Here is a 19,704-nt window from a genome sequence, read left to right as displayed (position 1 = left end):
TGGCTGAATGATTGCTCTAATGATGATGGTGAGCAGAATGCTGAGGCTTGCTTGTTCCCTTCCAAGTCATGTCATTTGAAAAAGCACATGATCAGAAAAGTTCAGAGAGGTTTTATGGCATACGTAGAAGTGCTTGGAAGTGGCTGGAAAGAGATGGGGACAGCTTAGCAGCTCTGGCTGCCAGATACCAGTCGCCAAGCCTAGGGTTTCACATCTGAGCTGGGTTGCCCAAGCTTGGCAGTGGGCCCCTAGGTGGAAGACTGTCTTCATGCCTAGCACGAGCTGTGCACCAACAGTGGATCAGTGTCATGGCAGTTGGCAGGAGGGAGCATGGATTCCTCCAAGGGAAGTGCCAATAAGCTGGCCCAAATGAGCCTGACCCATAAGCAAGAAAAGCTTTGAAAATCAGAAGGTTCAGAGATCAGGGAAGGGAACTTTAAACCCTGTCCCAGTTTCAGCTTTAGTTCAAGTCAACGAATAATTTTTGAGCACCTACTATATGTCAGACCTCTTATAGGTTGATGGAATATGTCAGCAAACAAAGATCCTTGCCCTTTTGAAGTTTACCTTCCACAGGAAGAGATAAATATTAAATAATAAATGTAAAAAATAAAGATAGTTTGTGGTATATCAGAAGATGAGTGCTTTGAAAATCAAGAAAGAGAAGGGTAAGGGAGACATCAGAGTGTGAGGACGAGGGAGTAGGTTGTAGTATTATCCTTTCTTTACTTTGCTTTACTTTGCTTTTGTAACCAGTGGATACCTCAGAGCTAGAGCCAGTCAGGGAGCTTAAGCACTTTTGAGATAGAACTTGGGATAGGACAGGGTGCAAAGAGCAAACTTCTGCAGGACATAACCAGAATATTTGAGAAAGGTCAACAGGTGAGACCAAAGTAGAGACCTGTCTCTAGAAATGTCCCAAAATACATTTACTCAGGCTTGGTCCACCACTGCCTTCGAAGCTGGGCCTCATGGAAACTGGAGGAGCCTAGGAGGTTGCAAGAAGCACAATTATCATATCAACTAGGGCTGTTTTGGAGACAGACTCCTACATTTTCTTAACTCTCTTCGTTTCTGAGTTAGTGAACCATCTACAAAGGGTTGTATGTCTTGTGAGCTTCTGGGAACTAAACCTGGAGCAGTCCATTTGATTTTCTTCATAAGAAAAGAAGAGACAAATGTTTTTAGGCTGATAGTTGCTAAGTCTGGTATTGCAAACACTTGTTTGAAGAGGTAAACATAAAACCAGAATTTGAAAAAGAGCCCAAAATTCCAAGATTGAACATGTACTTCAAATCTCAGATGCATGGTCCCTGGGGACTCCTCACAGAATTCTATTGAGAGGCTTAGGAAACAAAGATTTTAAATAAAAGGTTGTTGGTTTTACAATGGTGGGATGTGAGAGACAGGGCCTGAAGGCCCCATCCCAGCCTGTCCATGTGCATCAAGGCTCCTGCTAAGGTTCTTCCTCCTTCATTGCTGAATGCAGGTGAATGCTGTGTGATGTGGTGCCTTGTGAGGACGAGTTGGTTCTCCCAGAAGAAGAAAGATGGAGAGCATTAGGGGTGAAGTAGGAAGAGATGGAGGTCCCACAATGGTGAGTGGAAATAAGAACCAGAGAACTATGAACTATGTCTTGTTCTTGTTAATCTGATTATATATACATATACGTATATGATACATGTGTATGTATTATATAATATTTATAAATATATGTTATATATGTAGGACATCTGAAAATTTAAAAGAGAAGCGTCAAGAGCAGCAACATGGATGAGAGGTTGTGGGGACCTGGAGTGGCTGGGTCCTCAGTGGACACTTGTGACCTACACTAAGAAGAAATGCTCTGGCTACTGAGGGCAAAAGTCCTGACTTGGGAGAGTAGGTCAGGAAAAGCCAGAGGCCCTTTCTGGGATGGAGCACTCCCTTAGTGTGGGGAGCCCAGCAGACAAGAGTCTTAGAAGGCCACACCCAGGCTGTCAGGAGACCAGCAAGCAAGCAGAAGAGGCTTCTGCTCGAACCACATCCAGTGTTACCCTGGGAGAGTTTTCACACCACGTAAATAGGTGGAAAAGAATCCAGGCCCCTCAACCTGACTACCACAAGAGACCTGGAATTTAAGCAAAAGTAAGGGGTGATTAGTTAACCAGGCCTTGGAGCTTATCTCCTCGAGCTTGAGAAGCTTGTCTAAGCACATGCCTGCTCTGAGGTTTGCTTAATGGGTACTTATGGTTAGCTTTTTAATAGAGTTCTTTATTTCTAATTAATAAAAAGGGGAAATTATTGGTCATGAGTGATCAGGGATTCAAAAAGCAAGTACCATTCTCCATCTCAGGGGTTCTAAATGATAGGGTGTCATTCTGAGGGGATGAACCATTGATTAAAATTTTGGCCACAGCCTCCCGCAACTGGGAGGAATTCTGCAATGTTGGGGAGACGAAGTGGTAGCTGGACAGGTGATTTTATAGACAGCAGCATGCTTTGGCTTACAGCATAGAGTGAAGAATTTGAACAGTGGAGTCAGACCAACTTGGCTGCACCTCCTGACTCTCTCATTCCCTTGTGTTTTTCACATCCTCTTTACTGTTTTCTTGTTCAAAATATTTCAAATAACACCGAGGGTGGAAAGTTAAAGTTCTTCCTGCGCACCTGCTCCCGAGGGGGAGACTATTGAAATTTGGTATTTATCTTTTTCTATGTCAGTGCCAATAACGATGGCTCCAGCTGTCATCATGGGTTATACAGATGCATGGTTTTGAGCTTTTTACACTCAAGTGGAATTATACCATAAAGACTGTCTGAAACTCTCTTTTGCTTACTGTACATATATATATACACACACACACACACATATATATGTATATCCTTCCATGCCCATCACATAAAGAAATGTCTCCTTTTAAAAGTTCTGTTATATTCCATACTGAGTACAGATCATAATATATTTGATAAGTTTTACTAATGGATATTTTGACATTTCATTTTATTTTTGGCTGTGAAAAATCATGCTGCAAAAAATATCCTTTTATACATCTACCTATGTGTACACCTGCTGAGTATCTCTATAGGGTACATTCCTAGAAGTGGAATTGCTGTGTTGAGGGGTATACACACTTAAGATGATGATTATTGTGCCAAATTTCTCTAAGAGAAAATTGGGCTAATTTGTATTTCCACTAATAAAGAGTGAGCAGCCTTTGTCACACACTTTCACCTATATTTTTATTACAATTGTTCGCATCACATGATGGTTATATGGCTCAGGAGTTGGTGCGTAGTAAACATGAGCATCATCTGTGCTATTCAGCGTTGTCACAGGAACTTCCTGGAACACCAGCTCACGGTAGCACAGCTGCAGAAGCCACAATGACCGAGAACATTCTACCTCAGTGGCAACATTACGTTCAGTCAAAGCCTGAGGCTATGCTTGTTCACAGGACAGCTGCCTTGCATATTTCTACACTCTAATTTTATGCCAGGGAAAATGGGGGCAGTATATTTTTCTTCCTTATTTACTTTCAAGCCTGATAAACATCATGGAAATTTTTTATTTTCTGTTTGGCCACGAGGCCAAGATGCATTTTCACATTTGCTTTTTCCTTGGATAAGACTAAAGGCAGATGATCAGAAGCAAGAGTTTGTTAACTCAGATCTCTCGGAGTTGCCCTCAGGGAAGGGGAGAAGGATTGAAGGAAAGGTTGAGTGTCCTTCCAGCGCCAGTCCCCAGTGGTTAAAGAAGCTCAGAGTGACTTTCTCCTATCCCCGGTGATTAAAAGGAGGCTAAATGGACCCCTCCCATCTCCAGTAAATAAAGTGTAGCCCAGAGTGCCTCCCCATAACAGATTCCTTTTCAATGAGTGCAGTATTCCTTTATCTGTTATGTATTGGTTTGCAATTAGGATTTAATATTTCTGAAAATCTAATGATTTAAATTTTTTGAAAATGATCGGTGGATCAAAGAAAAAAGCCTGCTTCCGGCTTTGCTCCCTGATTTGGCTCTAGTCCCATTTTAGGTCTGGTCCAGCATGACATTGGGAACTTCCATCCCACAGGCCAGTAGACTCTGGAAATGGTCGCTCGTGATCTACTATAACTGGCTGTCAACCTGGCCTCTCCACACTGCCACCCCTCAGTGTCCCTCTCAGAGTTACTCTGGTGGAGGCCAGTCAGCCTGCTCTTTGGTGTCTGGGGGGGTCCTCCCTCTCTGCGCAGCATCTCACTTCTTCATCTAGCCTACCCCTCTCCTCCCAGCGTGTCATGTAAGTGCGTGACGAACTTAAATCCTGCCTCAACAGTCAACTGTACCAGTAACTCTTCCCCTCTTCGGGTCCCAGTCTATATTCCCTTGGCTCTGTGGGTTCTCTGAGCCCTGAACTAGTCCAGCCTGTTGCCTCCATATCCAGCTCACCTGTCCAACCTGATTGACATTGAAGAGTTTTATTCTCCCTCATTCAGACATGACAAGGCTGTCATTTTTACTGAGGTGTGGAGGAAAACCACAAAAGCAGAGAAATTAGTGAACTTCCAGAGAACACATTTCAGGTTTTGACTTTAATCCAGCCAGAGAATGGTTTGGCTAGCATGGCTTAAAAGATATTCATAGACAGTTTCTAGACTCTTTCCCCCACCTCATTCTTGATTCAAATATAAGCAGTACAAATTCAGGAAGGACCCAGTAGTATACACATATCAAGAAGTTTGAGAAGTCTGGGGTGTCATGGTGGGTCACCAATAATTGCATTGAAGAGTTCCAGATTCTTAAATTCAATGTGAAGGTTTTTGTTTTTGTTTTTTTGTTTGTTTGCTTGGTAAACTTTTGAGTGTGGAACAGACTACTTACCAGTCACTTTGTTTTAAAGTAATACTCAGTTTGTTAAATCTGTAAAGTTAAAAACAGACTTTCTCCTTAGGTTTTTGAGTTCAGCTTACAAATCTCGTTATTCTATTTGTAAATTTGGTAAGAACAACCACTTCCACTTTTTCTTTCTTTGTTTTCTTTTTCTAATGTGTGAAAACCTCAAATTATACAAATTAAACTGCCTTATACAATTAGTCCCATATAGTTCAATTAATTAAATTATCTTAAACATTTTAAACTCACATATACATTTATTATATTTGACCTTATTTTTGAGATCTCTGAAAGTCTACACTAATAAGCAGGAATTTTTCAAGTGTTTGAATAGCTCTGGCAAATCTAATTCACCCAAATTCTCTTAAATGTTCAATATTATTTGTAACTTTTGTTTAGACTTAAGATCACAAGTCTAAATCATCAGAAACCCTTTAAAAATTACATGTTAAGTTGCAGCATAGAGATTATTCCTAAACCAAATGATTTATCATTTCTCATTTAATTCTAAACTTTCCTAGAGCATTTTTTTTTTAATTTCATCAGGCTGAGGTTACCAGTGCCTTTGTTAATTTGCATAAAGTTAGAGCAGGAGGGATTTGGAGGCTACATATATCTAGGATGGCTCTATTGGAGCCACGCTGAACAAGAAGGACCCTTTTCCTAGCTGATGCACCAACAGGAGACTCCCAAGTTCACACACAGGTCCAAAGGGAACCTCATGATCTTTCCTCCTCACACCTGGTCCTTGTTCAATAATCTCTACCTCAGGGAATGATGCCACCCTTCCTCCAACTACTCAAGCCAGAAACTTTGAAATTATCATGGGCATCTCCCTCTCATTCATGCTCTATATCCAATCCATCACCAAGTCCTATTAACAGCCCTGCCTTAACCATCTCTTGAGTCGACCTACTTGTCATTTTCATCACTGCAACCACTACCATCCTGATTTAAGCTAACCTCATTTCCTGTCTCTTCACAGCTCTTCCTATACCCCCATTCTTACCTCATCCCCTCTAACCCATATGCTTTTTTTTGAAAGATTGTATTTATTTATTTGAGAGAGAAAGAACACGAGCGGGGGGGAGGGGCAGAGGGAGAGGGAGGTTTCACTGGCTTCATATGCACTGGTTTCATAACCAGCATTTCCTGGATTCAAATTATACGCTTAGCTAGTTTACTCATAACCTCCTTTTTCTTTCTTTCTTTTTCTTTCTTTCTTTCTTTCTTTCTTTCTTTCTTTCTTTCTTTCTTTCTTACTTCTTTCTTTCTTTCTTTCTTTCTTTCTTTCTTTCTTTCTTTCTTTCTTTCTTTCTTTCTTTCCTTCTTTCTCTTTCTTTCTTTCTTTCTTTCTTTCTTTCTTTCTTTCTTTCTTTCTTTCTTTCTTTCTTTCTTTCTTTCTCTCTCTCTCTCTCTCTCTCTCTTTCTTTCTTTCTTTTCTCATAACCTCTTTCAATTTTTATCACCTAATTTAAGTAGATGCTTTCTACATTTTTACCCAGATTGCATAAATTTCCTTGACCACAAATCTGGTTTCTGCATTCTTTCATACTGAATTTACCTTGAATTCCTTTCATACTTTTGTCTGACTCTCTGGCCATAGTAGGGGAATGATACTTAGCATGGCCGGTAGGACCTGGCAACTGTCCATATCTCTGTTTCTTTGATGCCTGACTTCCCCAGTAGACTCTGAGCACCAGGAGGGCTGTTTTGTTTATCACTGAAACCCAGCACAGTGCTTGCTGGTAGTCACTTCTTGATAAGTCAACAGTTTAATAAATGGGTGAGCTCAAGAATGAATGATTGGATTAATGAATAAGCTTCCTGGGTGAAAAATGAAGAACACAAATATGTGTCAGACCCAGGGTCATAGGATTACATTCTCAAACAAAAAGGGGGCAAGGTGCACCATAGTCTCTCAGATGTCTCAACGTGGGTGGGACACATGTTCTGAGAGAGGGAAAAGGAACACTGACAGGAGTTTGTGTGATTACTGTTTACTGGGCTCTGTGCACAGTCTCTACACTAATTAGCTCCCTTTTTATGACAGATTTGTTAAGATACATGTGTAGATGAAAAACAACTTCTGAAAGGCTAGGAAATTTGTCCCTGGTCTCATCACTGGTAAAGGAAAGAGGAGACGCTCAGATTAAGGTGTGTCTGACTCTGTTCTTTCCATTATACCATAATACCTAAATCTTGGAATTCATGTATTCCTTCAACGAACACTTAATATTTGTTCTATGTTAGGCCAGTGCTAGACACTGAAGGTACTAAGATGAATTAGGTATACTTACCTTCTTAGGAACTCACTGTTTTTAGGGAAGACAAATATAGAAATAATGAATAACTATATCATTACTCATTCACTCATTTATTTATTCAAAAAATATTTATCCAACATCTGGTAATAGGTCAGGTACTGGAGATGCAATGGGAAAGCAAACAGACACACCAGCTGCCCTCATGGAGATTACAGTCTAGTGGAGGAGATTGCTGCGTGGAAGTGACTCGAGATGGTTAAGGCAGTGCTGTTAATAGGACTTGGTGATGGATTGGATATAGAGCATGAATGAGAGGGAGATGCCCATGATAATTTCAAAGTTTCTGGCTTGAGTAGTTGGAGGAGGGGTGGCATCATTCCCTGAGGTACAAATTATTGAACAAGGACCAGGTGTGAGGAGGAAAGATCATGAGGTTCCCTTTGGACCTGTAGAGGTTGTGGTGACTTGGAGATATTCCAGCAGACATATCAAGTAGGCAATGGATGAATATTCTGAATCCCAGAGAAGAAGTCTCGATTGGTGGTATAATGTAGAAAGTACAATAAACTAGCTATGTACAGGTGCTATGGGGGGAAATTTTGCTAGTAGAGGACATCATGCATACCCAGTATGAAGAAGAGAGGATTTTCATCTTTTGTAATAATATTACTTTATAATAATACAATATTTTCCAATTTATCAGCCCATTCAGAACAATTGAGTAATTTGAATATCATGACCCCTCACCAAGAATTACTATGCATGTTTTACAGTTAAGAAAACTGATGCTCAAGCTCTCAAGTTTGATAGAACATGCCTGGATATAGTCTATTCTTCACCTCCCCATTTTCTTCTTTCCTCTCATTTCTCTGTCCTGCCCAGATGGCTGTAAAAATTAAAACTTTATCAGAATAAATATGTTACAATGCTAATGCTAGCCAAAGAATGCCAGGTTAAAAAGACTGTGTTTGCCTTTATGTGTGGGGTTGATGGGCTCTCTTAGTGTTGGGATGGCTGCTCTGTGCTATGAAGACTCCCCCAGGGAGAGCATTAGACCACAGGGAGACGGGACAGGGCAGACATTGCTTACGTGTCTTACTCCCCGGTTTTCCTAATAGTTTGCATTATTTTTCCCGACTGTCTGAGTTTCACAAGCTTTGAAATTGCTTGTTCTCACGCTCTGTTATATTTTCTGGTCCACCCAAACCCAGGAAATGGCACATGATTATACAAAAGCTTTGCATGAGTGTAAGAATGTGGGGTGGGGGTGTGTGCCTTTATTTTATCAGAAAATCTTTGCTTGTCTCAAAGAAGCTGAGAGCTCTCAAGTCATACTGACTTTTTTTTTAAAGGGTAGTTTCTATTTATGAAGTCTCAAAAGGAAGTATAAAAATCAACAAGAAGCTAGTCTCTTCTCCTTATCTAGAAGCAAAAGAATCATGACCATGGCTGATGTGCTACATCCTCTTATCGATGATCTTCTCTATAGCACCCTTATTGTAAAACTAGGTTGTTACTGCTCACACAGGTAAACTGACTTCCCTGGTCCCAGGGGTTGTTAATACCAGAGTTGAAACCGCGTTTCATGACTCCTGTCTCAGCCCACCTTGCCACATAGATAGAAGCAGAATGTTATGTGGCAACCTGGACAGTTATTTTGTCATTTTACTCTTGTCTTCAGAGAATGTCTCACTGATATTTTTCCTTATGTATTAGGATCTTTGTAGTGTGATTACAGTTTCTATTAAGATATCTAGAGGAGATGACATAATATCCCTCAGGAACCCATGTTCATATTTAACCTTCCTTATGTCCAAGAAAGTCCTTCTCTCCAGTGAGTTGGCAATATCCCTTTCCACTCTTTCAGGTAAAGGAAAATAGCCTTTTGGAAGTTAACCTAAAAACTGGTAAAGTACATTGTTAATGTAAAGCATCTAAGTCGTATTTTCCCCATGTAGTGATCTATATAACCATTCATAATCTAGTCAGTTTTTTCAAAGCTCACTAGAAAACTAGGTGTACCCTTTTGTTCTATATCTGTATCTGTGTCTGCAGGTAGGTCCGTGTCCATCTCCATATTTGTCTATACGGTTATATAGAATGATCTCTAGGAGGATGTATCCAACATGGTAACAGCTACTGACTGGCAGGTGGAATTATGAATATTTTATTGTTTCCTATATTTTATAATTTTTCTACAATGCAACAGTATTAGCTATAAAAGAAATTTTTAAATTCCTTTTCTCATTCTACTAATCTAGGGTATTATAATGAATTTCAGGCTCACCTGAGAGATTACAGGAGCAATTATAGTCATATTTGTAATAATCTTGTTTAGCTAGGGAAGTGGGTAAAAATTAGCAAATAAGATAAAAACAAGTACAAAATAATGCAACACTGACTTGGTAATCTATCTTCTGAAAGAGTAAAATCAAGAGGAAGCTGCTGGGGAAGCTACTTAGAGGGGATCAATTTTCAGATGTGGGTTGAAGTGTGTGACTGGTGTGATGGTAAAAGTGGAAGAAAGTCTGTGAAGTGACCAAGCAAAGGGTCAATAGTGAGACCCAGTGCACTGTGGATACAAGACAGCAAGTTGATTGGCTTTGTGGAATAGAAGTTGAGCTGAGAATATGCACTGAGCATATGTGCGTATTTACTCTTTAGAGATGGATCCACATGGACGTTCAGTCACAAACACAAGTGTTATATATTAGTGGCCATGATTCTTATGTTTACAGATGGTTGCAGCAGTCCCAATGGGGTGAATATTGCTTGCCTGTAAAAGGTGTATGTACTCCATCTTCTCTATATGGAAAACTCACCAGTGAAAATGGCTCATGAAAATAAACTCTAGGTCTGAAGTTAGACAATACTGCTCTCCTAGGACCTGCAGCAAGGCTCATTTTAACCAAGTGGCCAATGTATGAGATCGAGGAAGCAAATGATATTGCCAAAGTTCTTGTGTTCTTATCAAAGTTCTTATGTTCTTATCACAGTTTTTATGTTCATATCAGAACATAAGATACCAGTGATATTGCCAATGTTCTTATGATGTTTAATCAAGAAGGAACAGGAAGCATAAAAGCTTCCCTGCCTTTGGAAATGTATAAAGAAAGTCTATTAATGAGCATTGGTTCTAGGCTTCCCGCTGGAACCTACTGTTTCTCATGGCACTTATAAAGTACCTTTTAGTATAGGAGTTCAACTGTCCCCCTCAAAAACCAAACCAAACAAAACAAAAAACAATCAACAAACAGCGACAAAACCTAAGTACATACCAAAAATATTGTAAGGTAGTTGTGAGGTAGGTGCAAATATATATGGGAATCAGAACAAACAAGTTTACTTAGAGTTTGCTTGTTCTGGAGAAAGTAAACAAGAATTACTGGAAATCTACATGAGAATATTTATTAAATTGATCTGAGGGTGATGAGCCACAAGGGTTAGGGTCCTTGTAGTACAGATGGTAAGCCACAAGGGACGGTTTATGTCAATATTTTCAATATTTTTAAAACACACAAAATGCTAAATATATATTCACAAATATTAAATATTAAAATAAATTATGTATATTTAACAGACACATGTTATATTTCAGTGGATATAATCAGAACAAACAGAACAAAAGAGTTATAAAAGCTGTATATGTTCATTGAAAATGACTGATAGAAATGCTAGTATATTTGTAACTTCTTTACTTCTGCAGCCATAATTAAAGAAAAAGTTATGAGTGAAACAGTGATTCCCCAAATTAAAATGCTTCTGTGCTTACTTTGAACAAGTACTGTCTATATTTTTATGAGCCTTCTCTTGCACCTAACAATTACATATTCTGAAGGAGTTTTGCTTCCAGGATGGTAGAGTAAATTTCTAATCTAACAGCCTGACACCCTGACAGATAACAACTATAACGTCTGTAATAACAACAAAAAAGTCTCTTTGGGGCTCTGGATAGTGTAGAAAAGCCAAAAGGGAGTCAAAACTTGGGAGAAGTGACTACCAGTGGCCAGCATCAGTTTTACCCTAAGGGGTGATGATGGTGTGGCAGCAGAAGGGTTAAAACTTCAGGTAGAAGGCCTGTGTCTCTCTGGCAAGAGGAGTTAGAGAAAGGATCCGTGAGCAACTTGGACCGCTGGAAAGTGATGGAGGGAAACTTCAGAAATGAGAGAACCAGGGAAGGGAATGTCAGATTCTGTGTATAAACTGCCCAAGACTCTGATGGATTGTTGACCACACATGCAGAGCCACCCCCAGGGCAGGAAAGTTTGCCTTTTGCATTTTGAGTCTAACCAAGTTAATTGCTTTCTAAAGAAAAAAAAAAGAGAGACAATAGTCTTTGGAGGGATATAACAGAATTGAGAGTCTCCACAACATAGTATTAGCATGTCAAAGACTGAGTCAAAAGTTACTTGACGTATGAATAACCAGGAAAATATGACCCATTCATAAGGGAAATAACAATCAATAGATGGCATCTTCAAGAAAATGTAGACATTAGAATTGTCAGAAAAGAACATTAAAGTAGCAATTATAACTGCTTAATCAGGTAAAAGAAAATATGCTTGTAACAAATGAAAAAATAAACAATCTCAGAAGACAAGTAGAAACCCTTGATATGCTTTTTTTTAAACATGATGGAAAAAGGTGAAATTATAACAAATGTGTGAAAAGTTGTACATAACCCTGCGTGTGTAATGATGGTGTGTCAGGCCTGTGACTGCCATCTGTCATGGATGTCCTAAGTGACAAGAAATGAGAACCTGCTATAAAAAAGAATAAGGAACTACTGACCTTTGTCATGGTTGGTTGGTTGGTTTGACTTTAGATTGTCACATTTAGAGCTGTGACTTCAAAAAATTTTATTAAAAGGTGTGTAGATGATGGAAGAGGAAATAGACTATAGATGACTACCAAACAAAAGGCAAGAAATGTTTATAGCAAATATAACAAAATGTTACATAGTTATTGTATCAAGTGCCATTGTATAAAGTACCAAAATTGATAAGAAATATAGTAATATATTAATATATTATATAAATATAGTATATCAAAGAATAGCAGACAAAAGACATAGACTTACAATTCCTAAATGAAAAAAACATAATTCAGTAAACAAACATAACAAAAAAGCCACTTTCACTATCATTCAAGGAAATTCAAACTAAAATAATACCACTTTTTGCTAATCAAATTAGCAAAATTTTGATGATAATATTTAGTTTCAATTGAGGGCATAGGAAAACTGCATATTCATATATTATATACAAAAGTTTATATAAGACTGTTCAACTGGTTTGGAAAGTAATTGACATTATGTGTCAAAAACCGTAAGAGTTTTCATATCATTAAACCCAGTAATACTAATTTTGCATATATAGGCAATAACCTCAAACATTAAAAAAGCTACATAAATGAAGTTGTTCATCCATCACCCAGTAACTTACAGTAGCAAAAATAAAAAATAGAAAGGTAGTGTTGAGAACGAGATCCAACAATAAAGCAATTGTTAAGTAAATTAGGATACATTCATAGGATGGAAAGTTGTACAATCGTTAAAGTCTTATGGCTTTGAAGACTGTGCAAAATTGAAAGATATTATGAGTGAAGGAAACAGTCAATTAGAAATATAGTATAATCATAATTCTCTAAAAAATGCATTTGAAAAATGAACCAAATTAAGATTGTAGTTATGTGAGAGTTGTGGGGTTCCTGGGTTATGACTGATTTTTCCCCTCTAGTTTTAAACCATTTATTGTGCTTAAAATTATAATTTTGAAAACAGTCTAGGCAAAGGTTTCTGAAGCTTAGGAATAGAGTGGGAATAATGAAAGAGGCATGGACTGAAAGGTGAGGAGAAGGTGAACAGCTGAATTCCTGAAATGGGATAAGGTCGCCAAAGAAGAATGGGGAGAAAGAGGCTGAGGGTAGAACTGAATGTAAGGGTAAGAATAACAACAAGGAGGAACAGTGGAACAAGAACAAGAGTCACCAGAACTTAAGAGTTAAAGAACTGGGTCCAAGTCCCATCTTCCTCATGCAGGCTAGTGCAGTCGTTGCTCACATTGGTAGTCCCTACTGAGCCACGTTTCCCTTCTCCTTGAACAGGGTTTGGGCCTGTGACTTGCTCTAGCAATAGAATATGACAGAAGTGAATCTCCAGCAGTTCTGGTTTTAAGACTTAAGGCTTTTGTTCTTTGGGAAGCTCTGAGCCACCATTTCAGAAATCCAATAATCTGCTGAAGAACCCAGATGTAGAAAGAGAGGCCCTGAGACTATGTGGGGAGGGAGAGAGACAGCCGTCTCAGCATCCCAACTGAGCCTAGCCTTTTAGCTGTCCCTAGCCAGGTGCCACACATGTGAGTGAGCCCTCTAAGACCTTCCAGCCCCAATCACCATCTGATGCGGCTTCGTGAGAAATCCCAAGTGAGGCCAAAAAGGAACAGTCCAGCTGAGCCTCAGTCTATCCACACAGTCATTTGAAATAATAAATTGCTTGTTGTTTTAAACCACTAAGCTTAAAGTGATTTGTTAGGCAGCACTAGATAACTGAAATCATAAGTTAATCAAGGAACCTACCCTATGCGCTGCTTTCGTGCATGCAGAAGTGATAATCGGTTTACCATAATGGTCAAATGAGATCATGTGCTCAGTGATTCTGATTTTTTTCCATAAAAGCACCCCTGGTGACAGAGGACAGTGAATGAACTACCTCTGAGTCTGGAGAGTGCATCTATTTCTGGGAAGGCTGATGGTTTCATAGTAAACCTAGCCAGTTTTGCATTCTTCATAAAGTGGCCCCATTATTATTTTTCAATGTATTTTCTCTGGTTCCACATATCCTGGTCTTCACATCTTTCTACTGCACCGTGGTGAATTTGTGGGGGGCATAAATACTAGTTGGAAGATGTAGGTACATGTAATCTATTAAATGTGCAACAAAGGAGAACTGCTGTAAGGAGATAAATGAAGAGTAGTCAAGAGAGGCAGAGGACAACCAAGAAATTCCCAGGCCTTGGAAAACTGAGAGGTTTGTTTAACCATCAAATGCTGCAGAGAGGCCACTGAATTGGGTTGACTGGTAAGTCACTGATCATCAAGAGACTGATTTCTCTGGTGAGAAAGCAGGATCCAGGGGTAGAATGAAAGTGGACAGAGTGGGCTCTCTGAGGGCGCTGGGAGAGAAAGGAAGGCAACTGATAGGAGAATGTACGTTCAGGAAGAAGTGGGGTATGAGAGGGATTTTGTTCTGTTAAGTTTTGTTTTAGAACAGAAGTTCGCACATGTGTTTCATGGTGGGAAATAAGCAATGAAGAGGGTAGGAACTTGAAGGTTATAAGAGAGAGGACTGATGAAATAAAAGACAAGATTCAACAAGAGTCAGGAGGCTTAGAATGGCTAACACAAATAGAATTAGCCTCAGAAAGGAGAATGAAAGAATCATCTCTGTAATGGGAGGGAAGGACAGAAAGCAGGAGAAACAGAGACATTTTGAAGTGGAAGGGAGACGGGGAAGTTCCCGTTATGCATCTTCAGCCCTATGGACACCAGGTCACCTGCAGAGAAGGGAAGCGTGGAGGCTTGAAAAATGGGAAGGATTTAATATGTTGGAGGAACGGCAGAGGGAATCAGCTGGAGGCAAGTACAAATCCAAGCAGCAGCAAGGGTCTGGCCTAGGATAGAGAACATGAATTTATGGTGGCATCAATCACTGACCTCATTGAATAACTTTATATCAAGAAAGAGACAGACAGAGACACAGAGAGAGAGATAACAAGAAAAATGGGGGTTTTCCCAACAGTGGAGATTGACAATTCAGTTAAGTCAGGAGGAGGTGTCAGAGAAGGGATGCTTGAGCTATCAGAGCATGGTCCATCACGTGGAATGTGATCTAGGCTGAAAGCACGACGAGGGGCATGTGACAGGGTCTAGGGTTGGGACATGATGGACATGAAGAACACTCTCAGTTGGCATGAGGGAGGAGGAAATGTTAAATGCAATCAAAGACATTTCACATTTATAGATCTTAAAGTTTGAGTAACTGCCAATAATGATGTGTTGCAAAGTGTAATTGTAATTCTGAATGGCTAAAGCAGTGTAAAGAGTACAGTGAATGGTTTGAGGAAGTCAAGACCAGTGGGTTTGAAGTGTTGTCTTATGAATGGCATGATGGTCCGTTTTATATGTGAACATGGCTTGGCTATAATCCCCAGTTACCCCATCAAACACTAATTTGGTGGTGGTGTGAAAGTATTCTGTAGTTGTGATTAAATTCCATAACCAGTTAACTTGAAATGAGTGAGATTATTATAGATAATCTGAGTGGGCCTGATTCAATCAGTTGAAAGGCCTTGAGAGTAGAGCTGATGTTTCCCTGAAGAAGAGGAAATTAGTCTACCCATGGACAGCAGCTTCAGCCAGTACCTGTGAATTCCAGCCTGCCCTTCCTGATGGCCTGCCATATGGATTTTTGGACTTGCCTGGCCAGTCCCCACAGTGAAGCAGTCCCTTCCAGTAAATCTCTTTATACATTATTTCCTGGTGGTTCTGTTTCTCTGGTTGAATCCTTATTGGTACAGATGATAAGAGATGAGCTAGAGAGAAAGATTGTAAATTTCTACCTTCTCCTGCTCATGTGATTTTGGTACTTCTTTGCAATATACAGGTAAAAATATGGATGTAATTCAGGTTTGAAATGGAAGGGATAAAGGATGGATGGATGGATGGTTGGTTGGGTGAGTGAGAGTGAGTGCATGGGTGAATAAGTAAATGGTCCCATGTATCTTGTCTCTAAAATAGGAAGAAAAAATTGCTATTTACTAACCTTGTGGAGGTGAGATAAATGCTAGGGGTACTTTTAAAATCTAGACTTATTGGCAAATATAAAACATTTGTTTTCCATTTTAATCATTAACTCAAAGTGTTAAGAACTACAGAAAACATTTTCAGTTGGGGTTTTTTTTAAGTCACCTAAAAACCTGTTCCATGCATTCCCCCTTCCAGTATTAAGCTGGATGTGAGAACTACTCCACTGGAAATGTTGGTCTTTTGTTTAGTAGATATGAAAATGGTAGATTTGATTCAGGACTTGAGATGGGACAAAATAAACAAAATTTTTTCTTTCCCTTATCCCTTTCCTTCTTCCACAGTGGGGAATGAAGTAGAACTTCATTTTGTTAGGGACGGCTGGGTGGCTCGGTTTTTAAGTGTCTGCCTTTGGCTCAGGTCCTGATCCCAGGGTCCTGGGATCGAGTCCCACATCAGCTCCTTGCTCAGCGGGGAGCCGCTTTTCCCTCTGCCTGCTGCTCCCTCTGCTTGAGCTTGCTCTCTCCAACAAGTAAATAAATAAAATCTTTTTTTTTTTTTTAAGAACTTAATTTTGTTTAACAAATGTTTCCTAAGTGGCTCCTGGGGGCAAGTGAGCCTGAGGGGCAATAGAAGGACTTGAAATACTAACAGAAGAGGTGGAAATTTCTCTGCAGCATTCCACCAACCAAATCCCAGTTTGATCCTTGCTTTTAGGAAAGTTAAGGAAGCTTTTAAATTTCTGCTTCAAAACTGTGCACCACCTCCCTGGAATCGGAAATATATCGCCTGCTTTAGCGCTTCTCTGATGGTGATAGGCATGACAGGCCAGAAGAAGCAAATAAACATGAGAATGATGATCCTCCTCTGTGTGTTGGCTCCCTGCCCAGAGCCTTATGCCCATGTGGGACATCCTCTGTGACCATGTGGGACAGCTTTCCGTATATGGAGATAAGAGGGAGTGCTGCTCCAGCCTGATAGCTGCCCACTGCTGCTATTCTGACGTCTCTGGGCATGACTGGCTATGTGCAGGAGGACATGGCAGAAGCTTCTGTGCATATGAGCTAAGTAGCCCCCTTGGAGAGACATTATCCAGAGGCAAGAAGGAGCCAGCCATGCTGAACTGACTCAGTAATAGAGCCTTAGTCATCAGAGAAGTGTAGTGACTGCAGGGGCAATGTATGTTTTGTGCAATGCTGGATTCTGATACCCCGTGGACCTAAGTAGAGAGAATGGTTGGTAAGAACTGGAAGAGCTGTTCTGCTAAAAACTGTAATTATTGGGATATCGACAAGTGTGGCTTCAGTGAGTGTCACTGAAATGAGAGGAGAGAATTCATCTCACTTAGCCATAAACCACCCAACAGCCGAGGCATCGTGCCGGGCTGGGCGCTGGTGATGGTGCGGTGAACGGCAGCAGCAGACTCCGGTGGGGTCCCAGCTCTGAGCAGAGCATGTGACCACACAGCACACATTCCCATGGACTCCCCGGAGCACTTGGGGCCTCTTTGCAGGGGAGTAGAAAAGAGCTTCCGGTGCTTGAAGTATCACTGTTACCGTGACCCCAGCTCTCTCCCTGGGTAGGTTGGGTCCAGGGAATGTCGGGCCACGTGAGGACTCAGAGGAGCCCCCGCTTGCTTCTGGTGCTGGCTCTTCCTGCCAGATAAAGCTTAGAGTGCCAGCCAAGGATCTGAGGTGCCTCATGGTCCCTCATAACTCTATCGCTCAAACATTTTGTTAATCATATCCTATTTATTTGTAGGTATGCCTCAGTTAAATGCCTGCCTGCCCTGTATCTGCTTCTTAGTGTAAACTTGCCTTTTTGACCAAGGAAATTGAGTCATGGCCACTTCCACTTTTTTCTGCTGTGGGTTGACTATAGTCTGATGACCTTAAGTGTCCCTCTAGGTATTGTTTTTTCTCATCCAAGCAAGAGCCCCACTGCCTGCTGGTGTCTGGGCATCAGGGAACTGGGCCGGGCTGGAATCAGGAGATGGTGTATGGCTCTGTCAGTTCATAATGGCTACTGACCAAATTGTACAGTCTTTTTTAGAAGTTCCCAAAATTCTATGTGCATAGCAGTGGAGTTATTCCCTCTCGGTTGGATCCTAAACTTCTTTATTTTTAACCGTGAAAGGGGCTGTGTACCACCTGGGGGCTTTTCCTGATGCACAGTGGAAATGTAATGTTTTGTTCACACCTTCCTCAGAGGAGAGGACCTGAACAGCTTATGAATACTAGAAAACACACATTTGATTTCTACTTTCATAATTTTTCAAACATTTACATTCCTGGATGTGTATCATTAGATAGAAGCAGTGGGATCAATAAAACTTTGGACTATGTAATGAGAGAGGTCAGTTTCTTACTTATTATATTTATAATACCAGAGCTCATTGGGTATCACTCAGCTCAGTGAAAGCTGGTAAATCAATAATGCTTTTACAATCTGGATAGTAATAAACCTTGCATTAAATGGGTGATGCCAACATGTGAGTGGGGAGGGAGGAGAGAAGAGATACTGTCACCATGCATGGGAAGGACTCAAGCCTCTCAGGGTGACACCTGTGAAGAAGCATCAATTCCTTTCCCTGTTCCAACATACTCTCCTCTTGTGCATAAGAAATTATTCAAAGATGGCAACAAATGTTTCATATGACCTTTATAGCTACTGGTTTGGAATGACTTTTGGCTGCTTGCTGAAAAAAAAAAAGATCTCAGAGATGAATTGTCAGGTCAGGACATTAGCTCCTTTTCCCATCAAGATCAGGCACATTCTGTACCTGATGTATGTGAGTGTGTACTACTGAAGAAATACAATGTGAATATGTAGTAAAAACAAATGTGCTTTGTTGGCTGCCAAGCTCAAGGCTGCTCTTGCTGGTTATAATGATTGGTGCCCCAGAGCCCCAACCCCGCAGACTCTAAGAGGTTTCCCTGCAAAGAAAGCACCTGGGACAGATTTTTTTCTGAGAAAGTCTTTCCACAGTAAAGTGTAACATGTTTCCCATGAAGGGCAGAGGTTGAAGAAGCAGTGCTAGATGGAAGACATCCTGAAGGAGACGAACAGCTGTCTTGGTTTCTCTCAGCTTGTGGGAGTTGGGGGGCTCTGGTGTGGAACTTGCCCTCTATCCATTCATTGAGGGACTATTGCCCTTTGGCTCTAGGAGAACAAGGCAGTATGGGAAGAACCCAAATGATGCTCGTCACAAGAAAGGAGCTCTTTTGAAGTAAGAGCTTTCAGCTTATTGCAGGTGGTGGAGGCAGAGGGCTGGGGGTTGGTGCAGGTATGGTGACCAGAAGCTACTGAATTTCAAACTGCTCCATGAAGCCAAAACATCCTCTGGACTCTGACAAGCTTAAAATCTAAATAACATTGTGTTTTCTGCAATTGAAAGATTGTGATGACCTCTTAGCTCACACAGGAAGAGAGTCTGTCACTAGTGGATCTTTTATAAAAAAGAGATTCTTTTAGAAAAAGAAGTCATACCTGGCCAGGTTTTGGTATAAAAAAAACAAAACAAAACCCAAAGCCTGACAGTGATCCTGGTTTTCAGAGAAACAAGAAATTCTGGGTTCTTTTCAGTAGGAGCTAAAATTTAACTGCCTCCATGATTTTCTTTTACATGAAAATGTTAAAGTTGAGCAAATAAACTATGATTTCTTGTATTATTATTTATAGAAGAGAATATTGCCACCAGGAAGCATGTCTGCTAATGTGTCTTGGCCAAGTTCTCCTGAGAGACAGTGATTAATAGAAGGAATGGGTGGAAAATTAGTATAC

At 40.4% G+C, this 19,704-nt stretch overlaps 1 protein-coding gene across 4 annotated transcripts in view; it reads left to right on the top strand.

Moving 5' to 3' along the window:
• PELI2 (pellino E3 ubiquitin protein ligase family member 2) overlaps positions 1-19,704 on the top strand; it is a 556,167-nt gene that overhangs the window by 187,168 nt on the left and 349,295 nt on the right. For all 4 annotated transcript variants that reach the window (XM_027571669.2, XM_027571668.2, XM_027571666.2 and 1 more), the window contains one exon: positions 1,490-1,597. In XM_027571669.2, coding sequence (XP_027427470.1) covers positions 1,581-1,597 — 17 coding nt within the window. In that variant the 5' untranslated portion in view covers positions 1,490-1,580. The remainder of the gene's footprint in view (positions 1-1,489; positions 1,598-19,704) is intronic.

The sequence above is a fragment of the Zalophus californianus genome, chromosome 6, assembly GCF_009762305.2.
Source record: "Zalophus californianus isolate mZalCal1 chromosome 6, mZalCal1.pri.v2, whole genome shotgun sequence".
Taxonomy (NCBI): domain Eukaryota; kingdom Metazoa; phylum Chordata; class Mammalia; order Carnivora; family Otariidae; genus Zalophus; species Zalophus californianus.
The sequence above is the reverse complement of the archived record's forward strand: the minus strand, read 5'-3'. Positions and strand labels throughout refer to the sequence as shown.